This window comes from Engystomops pustulosus, chromosome 6, assembly GCF_040894005.1.
Source record: "Engystomops pustulosus chromosome 6, aEngPut4.maternal, whole genome shotgun sequence".
NCBI lineage: Eukaryota > Metazoa > Chordata > Amphibia > Anura > Leptodactylidae > Engystomops > Engystomops pustulosus.
The window spans coordinates 41390342-41410429 of NC_092416.1; the positions used below are offsets into that span (position 1 = coordinate 41390342).

At 40.4% G+C, this 20088-nt stretch overlaps 1 protein-coding gene across 3 annotated transcripts in view; it reads right to left on the minus strand.

Moving 5' to 3' along the window:
- The window catches only part of TMPRSS5 (transmembrane serine protease 5), a 43586-nt gene extending 23724 nt beyond the window's left edge, over positions 1 to 19862 (minus strand). For 2 of the 3 annotated variants that reach the window (XM_072155856.1, XM_072155854.1), the window contains exons 1-4: positions 19702 to 19862; positions 16746 to 16842; positions 8126 to 8224; positions 157 to 273 (exon numbers count right to left, since the gene is read on the minus strand). In XM_072155856.1, coding sequence (XP_072011957.1) covers positions 157 to 273; positions 8126 to 8224; positions 16746 to 16842; positions 19702 to 19740 — 352 coding nt within the window. In that variant the 5' untranslated portion in view covers positions 19741 to 19862. The remainder of the gene's footprint in view (positions 1 to 156; positions 274 to 8125; positions 8225 to 16745; positions 16843 to 19701) is intronic. The other variant, XM_072155857.1, reaches the window with a different exon arrangement.
- Between the last annotated feature and the right edge of the window lie 226 nt (positions 19863 to 20088).

A 20088-nucleotide genomic window follows, 5' to 3' on the forward strand; every position in this document is an offset into this window, starting at 1 on the left:
CTAGAAAGAAATAACAAAAAACTTTTTGCATAAAAAAAAAATTATTAATCCTACCCCCCTCCATTTAAATAGTAGACACTTTCCTGACAAATTATTCCAATCATGTAATTTTTGACATAGTCTAAGAAGCAACTAAAAATAGAAATAAATCCAAACCTTTTCTACGTGGCGCGGTAGTGACTTCATTGTCGGTGTCGTTACATCGAGAGGAGGCCTCGTGATCTTGGAGCGGTACAGAGCCTTGATAAACAAGAGGCTTCATGAAGTACTGCACTGGAAACAGCCAAAAACACAGAGTTGTAATGTAGTACTTATTGGGGGTTTTCTCGTTATACTGGTAAACCCTCCAAAAAGAAGAGCGGGGCAATGAAAAATATCAGGTACTTTCCATTCTTTGGCTCCCCGTTCCTGAGCGGTGACCCCCTCCTTTGTTATTTACACCTCCAGCTCACCATCTGGACCTGAGGTTTGCCGGTCACGTGATCACTGCAGGATGTCAGTAGTCACAGAAGGGAGAAGTTTTGACCACTCCCAGATATTTCCCTCCTATTTCTCTTTTTCAGAATTTTTAAAGTTGCAGTATTACATATTACAGAGTGACACAGTATTAGTCAGAAATTTTTATTATAATTGACTGAACCATGAAATATGATTTACCATATTTTTCGGACTATAAGGCACACCAGATTATAAGGCGCACCATCAATAAATGCCTGCTAAAATGTCTAGGTTAATATATAAGGCGCACCGGATTATAAGGCGCACCATCAATAAATGCCTGCTAAAACGCCTAGGTTCATATATAAGGCGCACCGGATTATAAGGCGCACCATCAATAAATTCCTGCTAAAATGTATAGGTTCACATATAAGGTGCACCGGATTATAAGGCGCACCTGATTATAAGGATAAATAACCAGCAGGTAGCAGACATGTGCACAGTTCAAGGCAGCTGTTGTCTATAAGTACGGTTCATATATAAGGCGCACCATCAATAAATTCCTGCTAAAACGTCTAGGTTCATATATAAGGTGCATCGGATTATAAGGCGCACCTGATTATAAGGATGAATGACCAGCAGGTGGCAGACCTGTGCACAGTTCAAGGCAGCTGTTGTCTGTAAGTATGGTTCGTATATAAGGTGCACTGGGCTATAAAGTGCACCTTTGATTTCTGAGAAAATCAAAGGATTTTTTGTGCGCTTTATAGTCCGAAAAATACGGTATTTAAGATTATCTGTCATTGTTATAGGCAAAGAGTTTCTGGAGCCAACTTAGGTTATAATTTTGGCAGTAGAACAAGTATGATGTGACAGAGGACTCAGCTTATAAGAGCCCTACATGACATATGGCTGAGGTTTGGAACTCACATAGTAATTCCCAATAACATTGAATAGATTTAGGAGCATGGAAACTCGAATGTTGCACACACTTCATTAGTAAATGGAACAGTCCAGTGTCACACTCTTATCTCACTATATTATATTATTGGTAGAGCATGTTTGTATGTGTGACAATACCACCACAATATAAATCATCACATGAAAACCCAGTAGGGACAAGTCTGACAAAATTATTGCAAGTGCCACAGGTCACTGGACTCACTCATTCGCCAATCTCATTGGATCATTGCTTCCTTTTTCGTACTCAACACAGGCCACTGATTGGTTGTAGCAGGTTCAGTGGAGGGGAGGGGGCAGTCAGATTCATTACAGTGGCTTTGGCCCTTGATAAATCAGCTTGAAGTGTTTTTTTCTGTGTGGGTTGTTTGCCACAGTCACATGAAAGGTGGCAGAAAATACCAGTAAAAGTCGTAACATAGACCAGTTTGGGAATGGCGTTAATTTGCGGCAAAACTTGCGTCAGTACTTAGGGACCAATACCAATATTTAACCACAGGCATATACAGCTCCTTTTATTTTCCCAAGGGCTATTATGAGAGGTAGAAAATGCTACACAATGCCTAGCCTGAACCCTGAGAGAGAATAAAACCCAAAGAGAATTCCAGAGGATTGGGTGAAGAGCAGGTAAGAGAGAAATAGTGGCTTTGTGTGACTCAGCTCTGCTACATCATTAACCACTCTCTTAGGAAGGAGGGGGTGAGAGTGACACTGGCTATGAGAAGAAAAATTAACCTTGCTCCCCACCTCACCCTCAGGAATTCTCTTCATCCTGGTTAGCAGTGTCAGCTTCAGTGAGGAGGGCAGGTTAGCTTGACTGTATACTGCAACACCCCACCTCCATGACTGGAACATATACCAGACTTATGTAATTTTTGTGAGGTCTTAATAGCTTTAAAGGGGTTGTCCTATGAAGAAGGTAAGGTATACACCTGACTTTATACTTCCTTATAAGATTTAAAGGGGTTTGCCCATGAAAGAATGTTCTCAAACTTTAATTCCCTAGTGATATACACAATAATGATCATTTAACCCCCTTACTTAACAATTTTATTCAGTTTTCTCAGTGTGGACAGGGACTGCTTCATAATACCTCTGTGCTGTGAGATGCTGAGTGCTGACAATGTGCTTAGATTATAAGGGTCCAGGGTTTATCTACACTTTTATTTAGCTTCTGAACATTTAGTTTTATCTGACACATAGAAAAAGAAAGATGAGACAGATGAGAGATGATGAGATCAATGAGATTGATATAAAACACAATGATCTGCTCAGATCTGCTAATTAACCAATAATACACACATGGCCCTGCTACATGCCTCCCTTCCGGATAAAGACCTTATATTGCCTGGAGCTTGTAGAGTAAGTCTCTGCACTCTGCTGCTTTCTATCAGGAAGTTAAAATTGAGAGTTCCACAGAACGGTCTCACCCAGTTCCTTATAGATCGGAGATTGAAGACATTTCTTCAGTAATTCCTCCTGTCACGATGTTCACTTCTCTATACTGGATCCTGTGGGAGACCACGCTACACTGTTGTGCACGCGATCACAGCACCGGTCCTGTATCAGGAAGAATGTGGACAGATGGTGCAGATCACCAAGGATAAGAGTAAAAACTATTTTATTCCAGCATACTCACAAACAATATTTAATGCTGGAATAAAATTGTTTTTACTCTTATCCTTGGTGATCTGCACCATCTGTCCACAATCTTCCTGATACAGGACCGGTGCTGTGATCACGTGCACGACAGTGTAGCGTGGTCTCCCACAGGATCCAGTATAGAGAAGTGAACATCGTGACAGGAGGAATTACTGAAGAAATGTCTTCAATCTCCGATCTATAAGGAACTGGGTGAGACCGTTCAGTGAAACTCTCAATTTAAACATTTTATTGTGGAGTTAGAGCACTAACATTGTTTTTTTGTGTGTGTTTTTCTGGCTAATTTGGGAGTTTTGCCAAGTTAGTAGCTCCTCCATTATTTGCCTCCCTTTTTCCGGATACTGCAACACAAATTTTTTTTCCATCAGGAAGTGCCTGTGTCTGAGCTGGTCTTGTAATTCAGGGGGTTTGGTGCAGAAGGCAGAGAGCACTGCAGTGTGCAGACAAAGAAGCTATTCGTGAGAAGAATACGACCATAGTCAGAAGATTTACGGACGGATCCAGGGGCAAAAAATTGCAACCACCACTACTGATAGAGACAGGTTGGAATTATATCTGTGAAATGCTATATTTTTGTAAATAACAGTGAATTACAGAATATGTTATTTTGTTATTCTGAGTATATTTAAGAATCTTGTCTTCATGGGAATACCACTTTAATAAATTTAAATCTTTCAAGATTTTTTTTTTTTGTAGTAGTGCCATATTGTGATGATAGTCATAACAATAATAATAGTCATCCGTACTGGACAACCTAATTATCTTGTGGCTATTAAAACACTTAGAGTCAATGTACAGTATATTCTTGGACATAAATCTGACTCATTAGATATACCCCATAGACTGTGGACTGAACAGAATACAGGGAGGACATCACTGAGAAGTAATTGAGGAATGACTGATGAGTCTTCTGCCCACTTTGTCAGCATAGGTGAATTATGCCAATCATAACTGCATGTGGAATAGTATGGTAATGGAAGAGAGTCCATAACTTAAAATATGCTGTCACTATTATACAATTATACCGTTCACATTTGCAAGTGATGAAATATCGTAGAAGTAATAGTATGAAATGGCTGGTTGGACTAGTCTACATGTCTGTAGTTATGGTATAGTCACTACAAAGAGCATGGCGCCAACTGCTTGTAGTCTTATGCTAGTAAAGTTTAGGAGCCTTAAGGATAGTACATCAATAGCAAATAGAAGACAATCCCTTTAACCAAAATTATGTGCCCCAAAAATAGGTTCATTATAAATGTCACAAAAAGACCGTATTTACATGAACGTATGCGGCCGGGCAGTTATACGTCCTGCGTGCTAGAAAGGAGGAAGCCCCTCCCCTCTCCATAGAGATGTAAATCGCACGGCTTTACACATGGGGAAAGAAAGGACATGTTCTATCTTCTCCCTTTGTACGCAGCGGTACAGTGCCACATGTGTGTCTGTGGGGGTCGTATGTATGGCCGCAAGCTTGCAATATGGTTGTGTGAATGTAGCCTAAGGCTAAATTCACACTGACTTATGCCCTTCGTACCGTAGCATGTCGGAGCCATAATTTTCTCACATATGGTCTCCGCTGTATTTTTCCCACTGCAGTTTTCCCTATATAGACTATCTCATATTAACTGCTTGATGTCAATGAACAATATCAGCAGATTAACATTAAGCCACATAAACTTGGCCATCTTATCATCCATGTTGTATAGATTGAGGGGATCCGCAAATATCAAGAAGAAAATTCACTGCTTCAAATCCCTTGTTTGGTGCCTATTTGTGCTTCCTATCCGACTCTGTAATCCATTTCATCACGCAGATTTTGCAGGGTTGCACAATTTAGTCATTTACTTTCACTGTGGTACATCAAGTAGTCACCCGGGGACTGTTAGAAGACTGTTCATGTCCTTAAATTAAATCTATCGATATTGTTAGGAGCAGATGATTCTGTATAATTAACTATCATGAGACCTAATGCCAAGAGAGGAAGAAAGTGCGTTCTCAGACTGGTTTGGTTTTAACTGTTTCAGTAGGTAAGTGAATATTTTACACTAATATTTACGAATAGACTATTGGGTATTACCATGCCCTTGCCAGATGGGTGTGTCCCTATGCGGTCTATGGGGCAGATGTATCAAGCTGTCTGAAATTCAGAATATTTCTAGTTGCCCATGGCAACCAATCACAGCTACCCTTTAAAATATTCATGAGCACTGGTAAAATGAAAGCTGAGCTGGGATTGGTTGCCATGGGCAACTAGAAATATTCTGACTTTCAGACAGCTTGACAAATCTTCCCCTATGTGTTCCTATGCAATCACTACTGGTTGGAAAGTATTAGACTGTTTTAGGAACCCCCCCCAGGTCTGAAAATGTATGCACAGATTTAAATTTAAAGAGTAATTGTGGGACACAATGAAAAGAGGAGGTAAACCACATTGGGGCACATTTATTTGCCTGGTCCGCAGAGTTCACCGAAAGTGCATTGTCCGCCGGGGTTCACCTTCTTCTTCCTGGTGCATGTAAGTGCATTGTCTTGTGACACAATTTTAGAGTCCGGCGGCTCGACCCCCGATTTGTGTTGCATGGAAGCCAGTGCAGCTGCACCAAAAACTGATCACGTGCGACACAATCCCAACGCAGACACCTGTTAAATACCTGTCAAAGCTGTGCAAATCCCGAAAAACAGTGCAAAGTTCGACTAAAGCGTGATCCGTGATCTTTAGTAAATAAGTAAATAAGGTGGGGGTTCATAATGTGGCCATTATAAGTGGAGGGACAGGGAATAAATAAAAGCAATGAAGGGGGCATTATATTGGGAGGGCTTGCCATAGGCAAGGAGACATCATACATGGTGGGGCGTAAAAGGAAGGAGGGATTACTCTAAATGGAGGCAACTAAGGGGTATGTGGTATATACTTTGTGGGAGAAGGGTGTGGCATAGGCCATAAAATCTTGAAATTTTGTTGCCAATGTTTGCCATCTCAAAAGTTGGAAATTATATGCAAAGACTTATTATTCAATAAACCAGACAGCTCCTAGGTTACATGGAGTAAAAGTACAAGTGTAAACATATAATAGATACATAGAGAAAAGGACGGTTTAGACAAAGTGGGGCACCGGGCAAAACAAAAGTGAGGCCATACGTCAGCGATAAAAGACAGGTCCATCCAGTTTATTATCACCCTTCAATGTAAATCAATGACCAGTAATATTTTAAGCATAACTTCATATTACTATTGGTTCTTCTCGTTATAAGGAATTACATTTTGTAAATGACATGTCAACCCTGTGCATTAAAATTCCAGAACTCTGCAGAAAAATCTGGGTGACATTGATATTCATCAGTCTTCAAAAAATACGACTATTTTTGTGCAGTTGTCACAGATCTAATTTATGATACGACAATGGACAGTGGTATCAAGATTGACTTGCAAAATGATAATTTTGTTTTATGTCCTCAAATGTCATAGACCTATCGAAGCCTTGCCACAGGGTGTCTATGTAACTATACAATTCTATCCAATATGTATCTGTTCCATATGGATGCCACTAATTTAGTAAGCCGTGCGTAGAGTTTTGTTCTTCTTCTAGAATGAGTAAACTGATTTTCAGAGTGGGAAACATTTTTTTCAGATTACATAGAAACACAGGAGAAAGATTGATATGAGATAAATGAGATATATAGATATGAGACAGACAGATATGAGATAATTGAAAGATAGACATGCAAAAAAGGAATGAGAGGCAGACTCAGTGATAGATAAATAAAGGTTTTAAAGGAAATCTACCGTATGTTTTTATGCGTTATTAACCAAACGTACCTTGAGAATGCTGTAGCTATACTGATGCAGAAACATATCTTGTTTAATCCCTGTTTTGAGTGGTTTTGCTCAAAAAATAATTATAAAATTAAGGACCTTGGGAAAGCTGGATCCTGCTGGCTGCAGTTCATAAACACATTACACGGAGCTTCCTGAACTGTTCAGACAGGACTAATCAACCTGACTTATAGACAACAATTGGGGGATGGTGCAGGGATTGATTACTTCTGCCTCTCACGGACAACACAGTGATTACATCATTCTCTGGAGCAGTGCATAATTAGAGTGAGGAGCAGCGCCGGTGCAGCCACAGGAGCAACAGACCTCACTATCATAACTTAAGAATTGCTCTTTCAGCAAAACCACTCAGTGCAGGGATTAAACAAGATATGTTTCTGCATCAGTGTAGCTACAGCATTCTGAAGGTATGTTTGCTTCATAATGCATCAAATCAAATGGTAGATTTCCTTTAAATGTAGAAATAGAATGTCAGAAAATAGATTGGTGAAGATAGATAGATAGATATTAGATACAAAGACAACACTCCAATATCAGTATAAAAAAACAACTGGATATAATGATAGATAGATACAGTAGATAGATAGAACATTAATGGATGGATGAATTAATATAGACAGACAGATAGAGATTACAGATAGATATTAGATATTACATTTTCCCTTCTATAGGAATGGCCCTGCATATGCTTCAGGTTAGGTGTTACCTTGTACATCTTTCTATACATGATACTGCCCAGGCTCTGGTAACTTTGTGTGCAAGGCAATCAGAATCCATCTTTCCCTGCAGTGAAAAATTTGTGCCCCTGCTCACTTCTTATTGGCTGGTCGGGTTCAGTGGGTATTATGGTTCAGTGGGTCCATAAAAGACAGAGGAGGGGTTAAAGCTATAATAATAAGAGCAATGACAGTCCAGTCCAGTCTTGGTTGTTGTAGTGGAGCCTGAAGTGACTGCTACAGTCTGCAGCTGCACACAGAGATCTTGCTCTCAAAGGCAAACTGTGGCAATGGAGGTTCAAACTTTGAGGGGCCCCTCTAGGGATAGGGCTCTGGGAAATTGCCCAGTTTGCACCCCCTTAATGCCAGTCTTGCATAGTGATATTATAAATACTGTAAATACCTACATCAAATTAAAATACATGGGGCCGGGTGGGCTTCATACATTTCTGTTGTTACTTCATTAGTTTATCTGTATGAGTATCCAGGACAACTAGAAATATCTGTACAATACCTAAGATGTAAATTCCTACTGCTGTCCCAAAGAGAAATCCAAGAGAAATGAGAAGCAGGATCATCTTCTGGATGCTCCATCTGTCCTCTTTAGACTTTTCTATGGAAAACATGCAAATAATTCATATTCAGTGTTATAAGGAATTTCCATACTATAACAATATTTAGCAGAGAAGAAGACAAGTAACAGCTGTTATGGGGCTCAACAAGTAAGTCATAACAGTGCTGACTATAGATGGTGAAATGAAATCTTAGAACATTATGTAAAATCAAATTTAAGTTGGAGGGAACCTGTCATCTGGCCAATGGCACAACAACTCCAAATAGCTATACCAAAACATAGATCATAATAATGTTACACTTAATGTAATGCACCTCATAGTGCATTAAATGGTTCTGTACGATTAATGCTATGGGGCAGATTTATCAAGCAGTCTGAAAGTCAGAATATTTCCAGTTGCCCATGGCAACCAATCACAGCTCAGCTTTCATTTCACCAGTGCTCATGAATATTTTTTAAGGGGAGCTGTGATTGGTTGCCATGGGCAATTGGAAATATTCTGACTTTCAGACACTTGATAAATCTGCCCGTATGTGTCTATTTAGCTAGAGACTAGCTTCCCCTTGAAAAAGGTCTGTTGACTGAAACACGTGTCGGGGCTGGTGCTGGGAACCATGTTTGTATTTGTTCTGCACCATGGTCATCTTTATATCAAATATCTGTATTTGGGTTCATTCCAAGCTTTACCTGTGGCACTTGGTCATTATTATTCTTACTGGTTGTTGACTATACAGGCGGTCCCCTACTTAAGAACACCCGACTTACAGATGACCCCTAGTTACAAATGGACCCGTGGTAATTGGTAATTTACTGCACTTTAGCTCTTGGCTACAATAAACAGCTATAACTGTTATTAAAGTTGTCTAGAATTAAAGGGAACCTATCACCACGGATCTACCTATATAGGTATATCGGGTGGTAGGTGGAACTATAGGACGTGAGGATAGCCCTTTTAAGGGCGATTCATGAAGATTATGCGCCCAATATCCTGCTTGCTGGATTGCTTCCTGGCTCAGGTCAGCTGGAGTTCACCTTCTTCTTCCCGATGTACAGTATGTAAGTGCATGGCTTGCGACACAATTTTGAAGTTAAATCCCGCGGTTTGTCCAAATCCGTTGGATCGTCCGACGGCCCGCCCCCCTATTTGTGTCGCATGAAAGCTGCCGCTATTGTGCCAAAATCCAATCACGTGTGCCAAAAACCCCTTTTAAATCCCTGTCCTAGCGGCACAAAACTGAAATTGTCGACGAAAGTGTGGTCCGCGGGGCCCTTAATAAATTAGCCCCACTATGTACTCATCCATGTTATCACCTTTTAAGAATTTATTATGAATTTATATTAATTAACCTTAATAAAAACCCCTAATTTTGTGTTTTTTATTTAGTCTTTTATTGAGGCGTATTTCTCCTCTTTTTCAACTCCAAATAGTACTTTATTCTTTATACTAATACTAATAGTTTTATTTGTTGCTTTTCTGATGTTTATATGGTTTACAAATTTTATAAAATTCACATTTATTTTTTCTCTTTCCTCTCTAAAATAGTCAAGGATACAGGGGAGATCAACCCGCCAGTCCACTTCCATTCGCCTCCTCATGGCTTCTGTACTTGCTAACGACGTCCCTCAGCACCTACACACCCTCTTCTTCTTCTTAAGTCCTGTGTACTGTGCCTGTGATCTCGGCATTGCCCGTGTGTGTCTTGAGCTGGCATTGGCCGGCTTCACTGTTGCAAAGGGCATGTGGTAGACTTCAGAAGAAGAAGAAATTTAAGTGGGCACTGAGTGGTATTCTGGCCATGTGGTAGACTTCAGAAGAAGAAGAAAGTTAAGTGGGCACTGAGGGGTAGCAAGCACAGCGGCAATAAGAAAACGAAGAGTGTCTGACTGTGTGGTTGAGCTTCAGGAAGAGAGAATAAAAGTGAAGTTTTGGAAGAAATGTGAAAAATTTAAAGGATATCTAATTTACTTATAATAAACCAAAGACACTTAAAGGGGTATTCCCATTTCAGCAAATAAGTTTTATTGTTTGAATTATGGAAAGTTATATACCGTATATACTCGAGTATAAGCCAACCCGAGTATAAGCCAAGACCCCTAATTTTGCCACCAAAAACTGGGAAAAACTATTGACTTGAGTATAAGCCGACGTGGTTAATGAATTGGTCACAGCCTCCCAGTATATAGCCAGACAGCCCCCAGTAGTATATAGCCAGCCCCCTGTAGTATATAGCCCGCTAGCTCCCTGTTTTATATAGCCAGCCCCCTGTAGTATATAGCCTGCCAGCCCCCTGTAGTATATAGTCAGCCAGCCCCCGGTAGTATATAGCCAGCCAGCCCCCAGTAGTAAATAGCCAGCCAGCCCCTGTAGTATATAGCCTGCCAGCCCCCTATAGTATATAGCCTGCCAACCCCCTGTAGTATATAGCCTGCCAGCCCCCTGTAGTATATAGCCAGCCAGCCCCCTTTAATATATAGCCTGCCAGCCCCCTGTAATGTATAGCCTGCCAGCCCCCTGTAATGTATAGCCTGCCAGCCCCTGTAGTATAGAGCCTGCCAGCTCCCTGTAGTATATAGCCTGCCAGCTCCCTGTAGTATATAGCCTGCCAGCCCCTGTAGTATATAACCTGCCAGCCCCTGTAGTATATAGCCTGCCAGCCCCTGTAGTATATAGCCTGCCAGCTCCCTGTAGTATATTGCCTGCCAGCTCCCTGTAGTATATAGCCTGCCATCCCCTGTAATGTTTAGCCATTAATATACAGCAGCGGCTGACATCACAGTCGTGCGCCGGCTGGGCCGTGTGCACGGAGTTGTTACGGGCCTGCAGCTGGCATGAAGAATAGGTGCTGCCCACGGAGCTGTTGTGGATCTGCCGCGCACATGAAGATAGGAGAGGAGATGGTGAGTAGTTTTTTATATGTGTAGATTTTTCAGCAGAAAAATGGCTTATACTCAAGTATATACAGTAATTTTCCAATATACTTTCTGTATCAATTCCTAATGGTCTTGTAAATATCTGCTATCATTCTATAGAAAGCTTCTACTGTAACGAGCCCTGCACCTGTTTGACCATGGTCAGATTTCCGTCTACTGTAAGTAAACAATGACGCTTCTTATAGCAAGCAAAGATCTAGAAAACCATGAGGAAATGATACAGAATGTATATTGGAAAACTGTACAATTTTTCAACATTCAAACAATAACATTAATTTGCCAAAATGGGAACACCTCTTTAATCATAGACCCAGGCAACATGACTGTGGTGATCTTATTATATGTGTTATTCATGGCCTCCTTTCTTTTAAATTTAACCTTTAAAATTATACTAATGAGTCTGAAGGGCTCCTGGGGGGCATTCCGGAGCCCCTCAATGCTTCAGCTTTACAGGCTGCTACACTGTCTCCCCCTGCTCTCTCAACATTTCCCTCTGCCCCTGCATGATGTAATCTCACTACAGCAGAGAAAGTTTCAGCACACACTGGGAGGGGGGAAGTATTTATTTCACACTGTAGCATTTTACACTGAGCCTCTCAGGCTCATTAACATAATTAAAAGTTTATTTATCTATGAGTAAGTGCCCCTAGTTTATCCATGCTTGATTTTGATTATAGATTTCCTTCCATCATCAAAAAAGCAGCAATTGGCAACTATTAATATACATAAAAAGGCTCCCTTTAAGTTAAAGGCGTTGTGCATTTTAAGTATTACATGGTTGACCATTCTTTCAAAGAGTTGCCTTGTTATATATAATTTCCATACAACCATGCTAAAAATCAAGAGCCTAATTCTGAGAGGCTGGGTCCCATAGCAGACCACTGCATGGGGCCCTTAAACTTAATAAAATGTAAACATACATTTTTATACACACATTTCTATTCACTTTATACACACATAAAGTTTTACACATATATATATATATATATATATATTCTTACACAAATGCTGTTCATAAATCTAAGCAGCTGGCTCAGGTGTTTACTGAGGATGATGTGTATTGGGGGTTGCCGGGCCACCTGACTCTGTGGGCCCCATACCAGCTGCTATGGATGGCTGCTTCCCCTGTAGTCATGCCGCATCTAAAAAAGTTATAGTTTGTCCAATTGCGAATTTGCTTTTAAGTGGTTATAACAACAAATAATTAGAGAGCAATTCCCAGTGCATTGTATGATGTATGGCCCATTTAGTTAATTTGTAATTCCCATTTTTGTAGTTATATCAATTCTACTCATGTCGTGCACAAAATAGATAAAAAGGCAATTAAATAATAATAAGCTGGGCCCTAAGTAATAAATCTCATCGGTCTTTGCTCTTTTATCAATTTACATTGTTCATTGTCCTTTGGCTTTTTTAATATCCTCCCGCAAGGGATTCTGTGTAAATGTCCATTATTAATTTAGGCTTTGATCAAACATTGATACATATAATGAGTATTAAAGGGATGAGATTGTATCATTATTGCTAGGCTAACCACGATCTGAAGACTCAGTAGAATATTCCACTGTGTTTGTGGAGGTGATATAACATTTTCTGTACAATACATCGATTATGACTGAAGCCTATACTCTGGATGAAAGACAATTCCATACGGAATATTCGGGCACATTTACTTACCTGGTCCAGTCGCGATCCAGCGGCGCGTTGTACAACGCTGATTCGGGTCTGGCGGGATTCACTAAGGTCGTGCGCCCGATATCCAGCAGGTGTCGCTGCTGCGCCGAGGTCCGCCGGAGTTCACCTTCTTCGTCCCGATGCATGTAAGTGCTAATCTGGCGACACAAAAGCTTTTTAAAATTCTGCGCTTTTTCCGAATCCGTCGGGTTGTCTGACGGCCACGCCCCCGATTTCTGTTGCGTAAAAGCCAGCGCCAATGCGACATAATCCGATCGTGTGCGCCAAAAACCCAGGGGAATTCAGCGCAAAACGGAAATATTTGGGAAACCCGCCAAAACTGCGGCGTTCGGACCTTTAGTAAATGAGTCCCATTGTGTCTGGCGTTCTTTGTGGGATAGGATTTTCCCTGTAGTTTTATTGGATATTACTGTTTATTGATGATAATTTTACTATTCAGATTCTGTATTCAGAATTTACATTAGGTTTTCAATGACTGATTTTATGTGCTGTGGATAAAGACATAATAGCGAAATACAGAATATCATAATAACGTATTGGATTTATCGCCAGTCTGTGACTACATCTGCAGAAAGTGATCCCAGGAAATGGATAAAGACGGGTTTTGGTCCAGTTTCTGGCACTGATCACAGGTGTTAACTGTTTAATTGGTGCTGGTAAAATCAACAGCTATATTTAGACAATTATGGACGTGAACCAACACAATCCTGCTGGCAGCACTGCACACAGGAGGGGTCGTTGCTCCTTATTGTATTATAGGGGAGTGACATGCTCCCCAAAATAGCAGTTCCCAGCACCGCCACAAGGTTAGTGCCATCATGCAGCCATTTAAATACTGTTGGCGACTTTTCCAGTGGCATTTAAAGAGTTAATGCCAGTTATAGGTGCCACTTGAGCTGAACCTGAACTTTGCGGTTGCGGTCTGCTTATCACTCCTGACCCCCAAAACAATCAGCTGTTCAGCATGTTCATGTTAACACAGAAACATAGAGCCAAAAGCAGTTGTAAATGTTTTGAAAAGCGGGCATGCTGTGGCACAGAGTAGCCCCGCCAATGCCTTGGATTGTTGAATTTACTATATCTTTTACTAGAATACTGCTGCAAGTTATAGCTGAATTCTACTCCAGGTAGGATATAGTGTAAAATGAAATATGGTGCATCTTGAACCTCTTGGTTATTCTAGGTGTGCTTTACAAAATAATTGTATGTTATAACTTACATTACAACCTGACAGAATAATTTGTGTAGTCCCAGGGGTTGGGCTGCTCAGCTCTCATCCCCCACCTTTGTGCTCCTGTACAGCTCCTCCCTCCTGCTCCTTCACAGAGCTCACAGTCTGGTGAGTTGACCTCAGTGGGAGAGGGAGAAGCTGTACAGGAGCACAAAGGTGGGGGCCGTGAACTGAGCAGTCTACAGCTCAGACAAGTCAAGTCACATGCCCAAATCAAAGCCCAACCCCTGGGACTACACAGAGGATTCTGTCAGAATGCAAGGTAAGTTATAACACACAATTATATTGCAATGCAAATACTTAGTGAAAGCAGAACGCCATATTTGTAATGCAGCTGCAATGGGCTTTTGCAACCTGTCTTTAGTGAAAATGAGGTCTCTGGTGACAGGTTCCCTTTAAAGGAACACTCTAGTCACAGCTTAATTATGGAATTATACTTTGGCAGTGTATGAGTCTAGGTACTAGCAAAGTTCTAGGATCACAATGAAAATTAATCATGCTCCTCCCTTCAGGCCCTGCACCATGTATTAAGACACACTCAGTATTCTACAGTATTCTACTGTCTTTTCTTTGCAACTGGGAGGAGACCTAGCTGCTAGGACTCATAACTCCTCCTACTCCCTGCATTGGTGTAATCTGACCACTCAGTGAGCTTCTGTGCATCTTGCTAGAAAAAGAGATTTCGGAGTAAAATAAGATTAAGTGGACTCTTCACTCTGATAAGATATATTATATAGTTTCTTATATTTACTTACAGTATTATACTATACGATTTTTGAAAAGTTTCTTGAAAAGTTACTGACCATTTAATTGAAAAGTTAACATATTCCGTGTTAAGTCTGGACATCATAAAACATTCTTCTTCTAAATGATTAACTACTACAATTAGTCAGTTTCCCTAATTAAAATGAATGGTAAACTACAAGTTAAGTGAAGCTGAATTTGTTATTTCAAGTGCCATGCATAATAGTTACTAAATCTTTTATGTATTCTCATTCTGTTCACAAGGAAAGATACAGTTCTAAATTATTAATTTGGCTTAGAATATCCTCAGCTAATTTACTCATAATTTCTCATTTTTTTTACTCAAATCAGCCAGTGCCGAAATGCACTGCATATAGTACTCCATTTACTCAGTAAATAATATATATGTTTGCATATAGATTTGTTGGCATCTATTCTACATACATTTTAATATGTTTTTTTCAATGCACCACTAGTAGAATTAGAATTTCTTTGCTTTTCTCCGTCTACTTTCCTATACTAGTTCTTTAGGAAAAATATTTTTACAGGAACTATAATCCACACCACAATATGAAGACTAGACTAGTTAAAAAAATGGCCCCCTCCTTTACTTAAAGCGTAACTGTAAAGTTATAATGTTTTTATAAAATTATTATATATGATTCCCCCTTTAAAAACAAACAAATCAATGTCTACATTGTGCTGCTTGCCCTATTCTTTCCAAAGTTATGCCATTTTCTGTTCTGAAAGTGTTTGACAAAAATCTTTCTCACCAGAGGTGAAGTGGGTGGAGACTAATGTCTGTCTGTCTATGCCCTCAGGCTGAGGCCAGTTAGCTTGCCCACAGATCCCATGATGCCTTGTGTTCTCTCTCAAAGTAATTTTGCATTAAATCCATTTAGTTTCCTTCAATTAAAGCCACTGAACACTGCACAGTGCACATACAGGATGTATAAGGTGACCAGCCTGGCAGCTTCCATCACATGGAGGAGCAGGGTACATGTAATAAGTGGTAGAAATCGAAAGTAACCCAGTTACATGAAGTCTATAGCCTGTGCTGTGTGAACACTAAGGGTCAATAGCGTATCTGAGCTGATACTGCCAATGACAAGGTGGGGAAGGAGAGCAGCTTGAGGTGCACAGAGAGACAAAGAAAGTTTTATAGAATCACAAACTGGGATAGAGAGACTGATAGGGAACAGGGGAGATCGTGTACCTTGGAATAGCAAAGAAATTTCTGAATTTAGTTAACAATGATAAGAGGCAAAGTTGTTTTACATCCCAAGAGCTATTGATTTGTGGGAAAAAAGGTTAATCTTTAAGGGGAACCTCCCATTTAAATTAAACTACTCAAATTACATATTTCATTAAAAATATTATTAAAAAGTATTTTCCTAAATGGTTCCTTTCCATTGAAGTAATGTTATAAAATCAGTTTGCAAACTTATGTGGAACTGAGGTGTGTTCAATAGTCATGGGTGCTCCTGCGTTCCTTATCATGGGTGGGTCACAGGCTCAACTGTGCCCCTTGCTGCCTGCCGGTAATGTGAAATAAAGTTTCATAAAGTACTGAAATGATTCAGAATTTTGGAAAATGGCATTTTACCAGCTGGTATTTTTACCAGCTAAAAATGACATTCCTGGTGACCGGTTCACTTTATAGTTTATCATACTCTTCAACAAACTTCTTTTCCAGTAGCTATGATCAAGTGTCTCAGTTAAGGGTTAAAGCCTATCTACTCTGATTTACTCCTATATTTCACCTCTGAAAGGAGCTTTTGACATATGTGTGCCCGCATGATGGAATCCAACAAATGTTTTACCATGGAGGGAGGATGATAAAAGCACACGAAAGAAAGACTTTAATCTGATTTTACAAAGTTTCACTTTCTAGTATTTAAATTGTTTTAAAAGCTGTAGCATCTTAGCTTATTATTCCTTTGAAATCTTTCCTTTTACCTGTTTCCAGGGACTGTAATACTTGTAACCGATCCACTCTGATCTTGATTGTAGTTTTGGGTCCATGGGCATCACAGTGCACTATCATCTTGTGACCCTATGTAGAGATTCAAAATATATAATCTGAACCCTATAATGAACATCCCACCTATACAGTGGGTATGGAAAGTATTCAGAACCCTTCAAATTTTTCACTCTTTATTTCATTGTAGCCAATTGTTAAGATCAAACATTTTTTTTTCTCTGCGCCCCATCTTGACAGAAAAAATACATTTTTGCAAATTTATTAACCAAGAGACCACACCTGCCACACCTGTGGCAAAGCGCAGATCTGGTCAAGATTACAAAATAATTTCTGCAGCACTCAAAGTTACTAAGAGCACAGTGGCCTCTATAATCCTTAAATGTAAGAAGTTTGGGATGACCACAACTCTTCCTTGACCCAGCCGTCCAGCCAAACTGAGCAATTACAGGAGAAGAGCCTTCGTGAGAGAGAAAGAAGAACCCCAAGATCACTGTGGCTGAGCTTCAGAGACACAGTAGGGAGATGAAAGTTCCACAAAGTCAACTATCTCTGCAGCCTCCACCAAACAGGGCTTTATGGCAGAGTCTGCCGACAGAAGCCTCTTCTCTGTACAAGACATATGAAAGCCGCATACAGTGTGCAAAAAACACATTAAGGACTCCCAGACTATGGGAAATAAGATTCTCCGGTCTGATGAGATGAAGATTGAACTTTTTGGTGTTAATTCCATGCGAGGAGAAAACCAGATGGAATTTATCACCTGCCAAATACAGTGACACACGGTGGTGGCAGCATCCTGCTATGGGGGTGTTTTTTATCTTGAGGGACAGGACAACTGGTTGCAATTGAAGGAAAGACAAATGCGGGCAAGTACGGAGATGCACTGGATGAAAACCTCTTCCTGAGTGCTCTGGACCTCAGAATGGGCCATCTTCCAAAAACTTAACAGAGCAGTAGCTTCAGAACAACTTTGCAACCATTCTTGACTGGCACAGCCAGAGCCCGGACCTAAACCCGATTGACCATCTATGGAGAGAATGAAAATGGCTTCTACCAACGTTCACCATCCAACCTGAGGGAACTGGAGAGGATCTGCAAGGAAGATGCAGAGGATCCCGAAATCCAGGTGTGAAAAACCTGTTGCGTCATTCCCAAGAAGACTGCTGGCCGTACGAGCTCCAAAACTGCTTCTACTCCATACTGAGCAAAAGGGCTGAATACTTATGACCATGTGATATTTCAGTTTTTTTTGTTCAATAAATTAGCAAATATATCTACAAGATGGGATAAAACAAACAGTAAAAAAATTAAAGGTGTCTGAATACTTTCCATTCTTACTATTTCTAATATCCATTTTAGTCCCCAACCAACCCCCACCAGTCAGTAATTTTGGCCTTATTCTGTGGACAGAGCCTGACTTGCTATGACTGGACAACCCCTTTAACACTGCCACAGTTTTGTATGGTTAAATCTGATGGTAGATTCCCTTTACGATCCAGAACATATTAATTACTATTGGACAAAAAGAAATATACAATAATCTATCCCATGAAATTTATTTTTAAACTAGATGCAGAATTTTATACAGAATCTCTATAAATTTGCACCTCTGTTTAGGGTTAGTAGTGGACTCTCTACAGGGATATACTCAGTTTAATGTTTTTTTGTCCCAGAACCATTTGAAGACTCCTTCTATCCCATCAACGTAGGGGCACATTTACCAAAAACAGTCTGTACTATGTGTAGTTTGCCTGCATAGTGGGCAGGGGGCGCCAGATTCATGAATTGTAGCGTCCGTTCTTTATGTATCAGGTGCCCCCTGCACTGCTCAGACAGAGTGCACCAACTTTTTTTGGGTGCCCCTTTAACATGGGGTGTGCGAGCAGTTTGCACAGGAAAGAACAGGCAAAGTCCGACAGAAAACTAGCACAAGGTCCTTAGTAAATGTGCCCCATAGTGTCAAGTGCCAGGTGATCATCATATAACTCCTCTGGGAAGTATGGGAGATGTGCAGAACACCTAAACAATATTCCACTTGTGGCGCTATCTGCCTTTGTGCAGTTTGCCTTACCCTTGCGCAAGATAATTCAATACTGGGGCACAGTGTTCAATTATCTGGCGCCATCGGTGCTACTATGGAAAGTGTGCACATAGGTGCACCTTTTCCTTTTTGGTGAACAGTGTGTGACACAATTCTTTTTAGGCACAGTAATAAATGTGTCACTAACACACAAAAAATGTGTGTAAATAAATTCCAACTAAGCACTAACTCACCCCTTTAGGTGAACAGTTTTCCAAAGCGTTGGACAAAGCGCAACCACTGCACAAAAGTGGCGCACACACTTTATAAATACCTGTGCAAGCTGAAAAGACCTTCCTTTTAGTATAAGGATAGACAAAGAACTGTCGCAGAAACAATGGTATATCTGGGTCACTGTATCTAACTACAAAGCAACCATACTTAATTATTGCAGCGAAATTGCAACAGCCGCCTGATATTCTGAAACTATTCATGTTCAGCATCAAAAAGACCTACAGGACATTGCAATACGCTGATAAATAGTTACATATATATTTAATTTTTATACCCTTTACCATTGATAAAACTAACTAAAGAGCAAAATCCTTAAAGGGCATCTACCACCAGGATGAGAGTCTGTGTGCAAATGTGCCTGAGGGGCTCCCGGCTCCATAGGTCTTATGGAGCCTGGAGCCCCTAAGGCTCATTTGCATAGAGTCCTACATCCTGGTGGTAGATGTCCTTTAAACAAACAGATTATACAAAACAGCAACAACGTGTAAAATAAACAAAAAAAAAAACATATAAAATTGTAACAATGTCTCAATAGCAAATCCCCAAAGACAGCCTGTTTCCCCTGGCACAAAAAGGCCTGGTCATTTAGGGGTTAATAGATGAAATCAAACACATACCTGGTGTCGTGTGTCCAGCTCGATGTCTGAGGGGCACATTATCTGCTCTTCTTCAAGATACAAACATGAAAACACTTGATTCGGTTCCTATATTTAAGTATTATCCACATTTATGACTAGAATTCATCCCTATAATTGTAATTAGGCCGGAGGATCGTGGCCTCTTGTTATATAGTCAGCTAGAACAGACTGTTATCCGGTGAAACGAGAGCGCCAAATCAGCAGAGCTCATTTCAATAGGGTTGTTGTTTGAGCCCGGGTCAGGGGCTGAGGGGAACCTGTTCTGTTTATTCTGTTCTGTTACTATGCAGGCCAGCAGCTCATTGTCCAAAATGTAGTCATTAAACTACTTATTGTATGCCAAGAGCTGAAGTGCTCACTAACTTT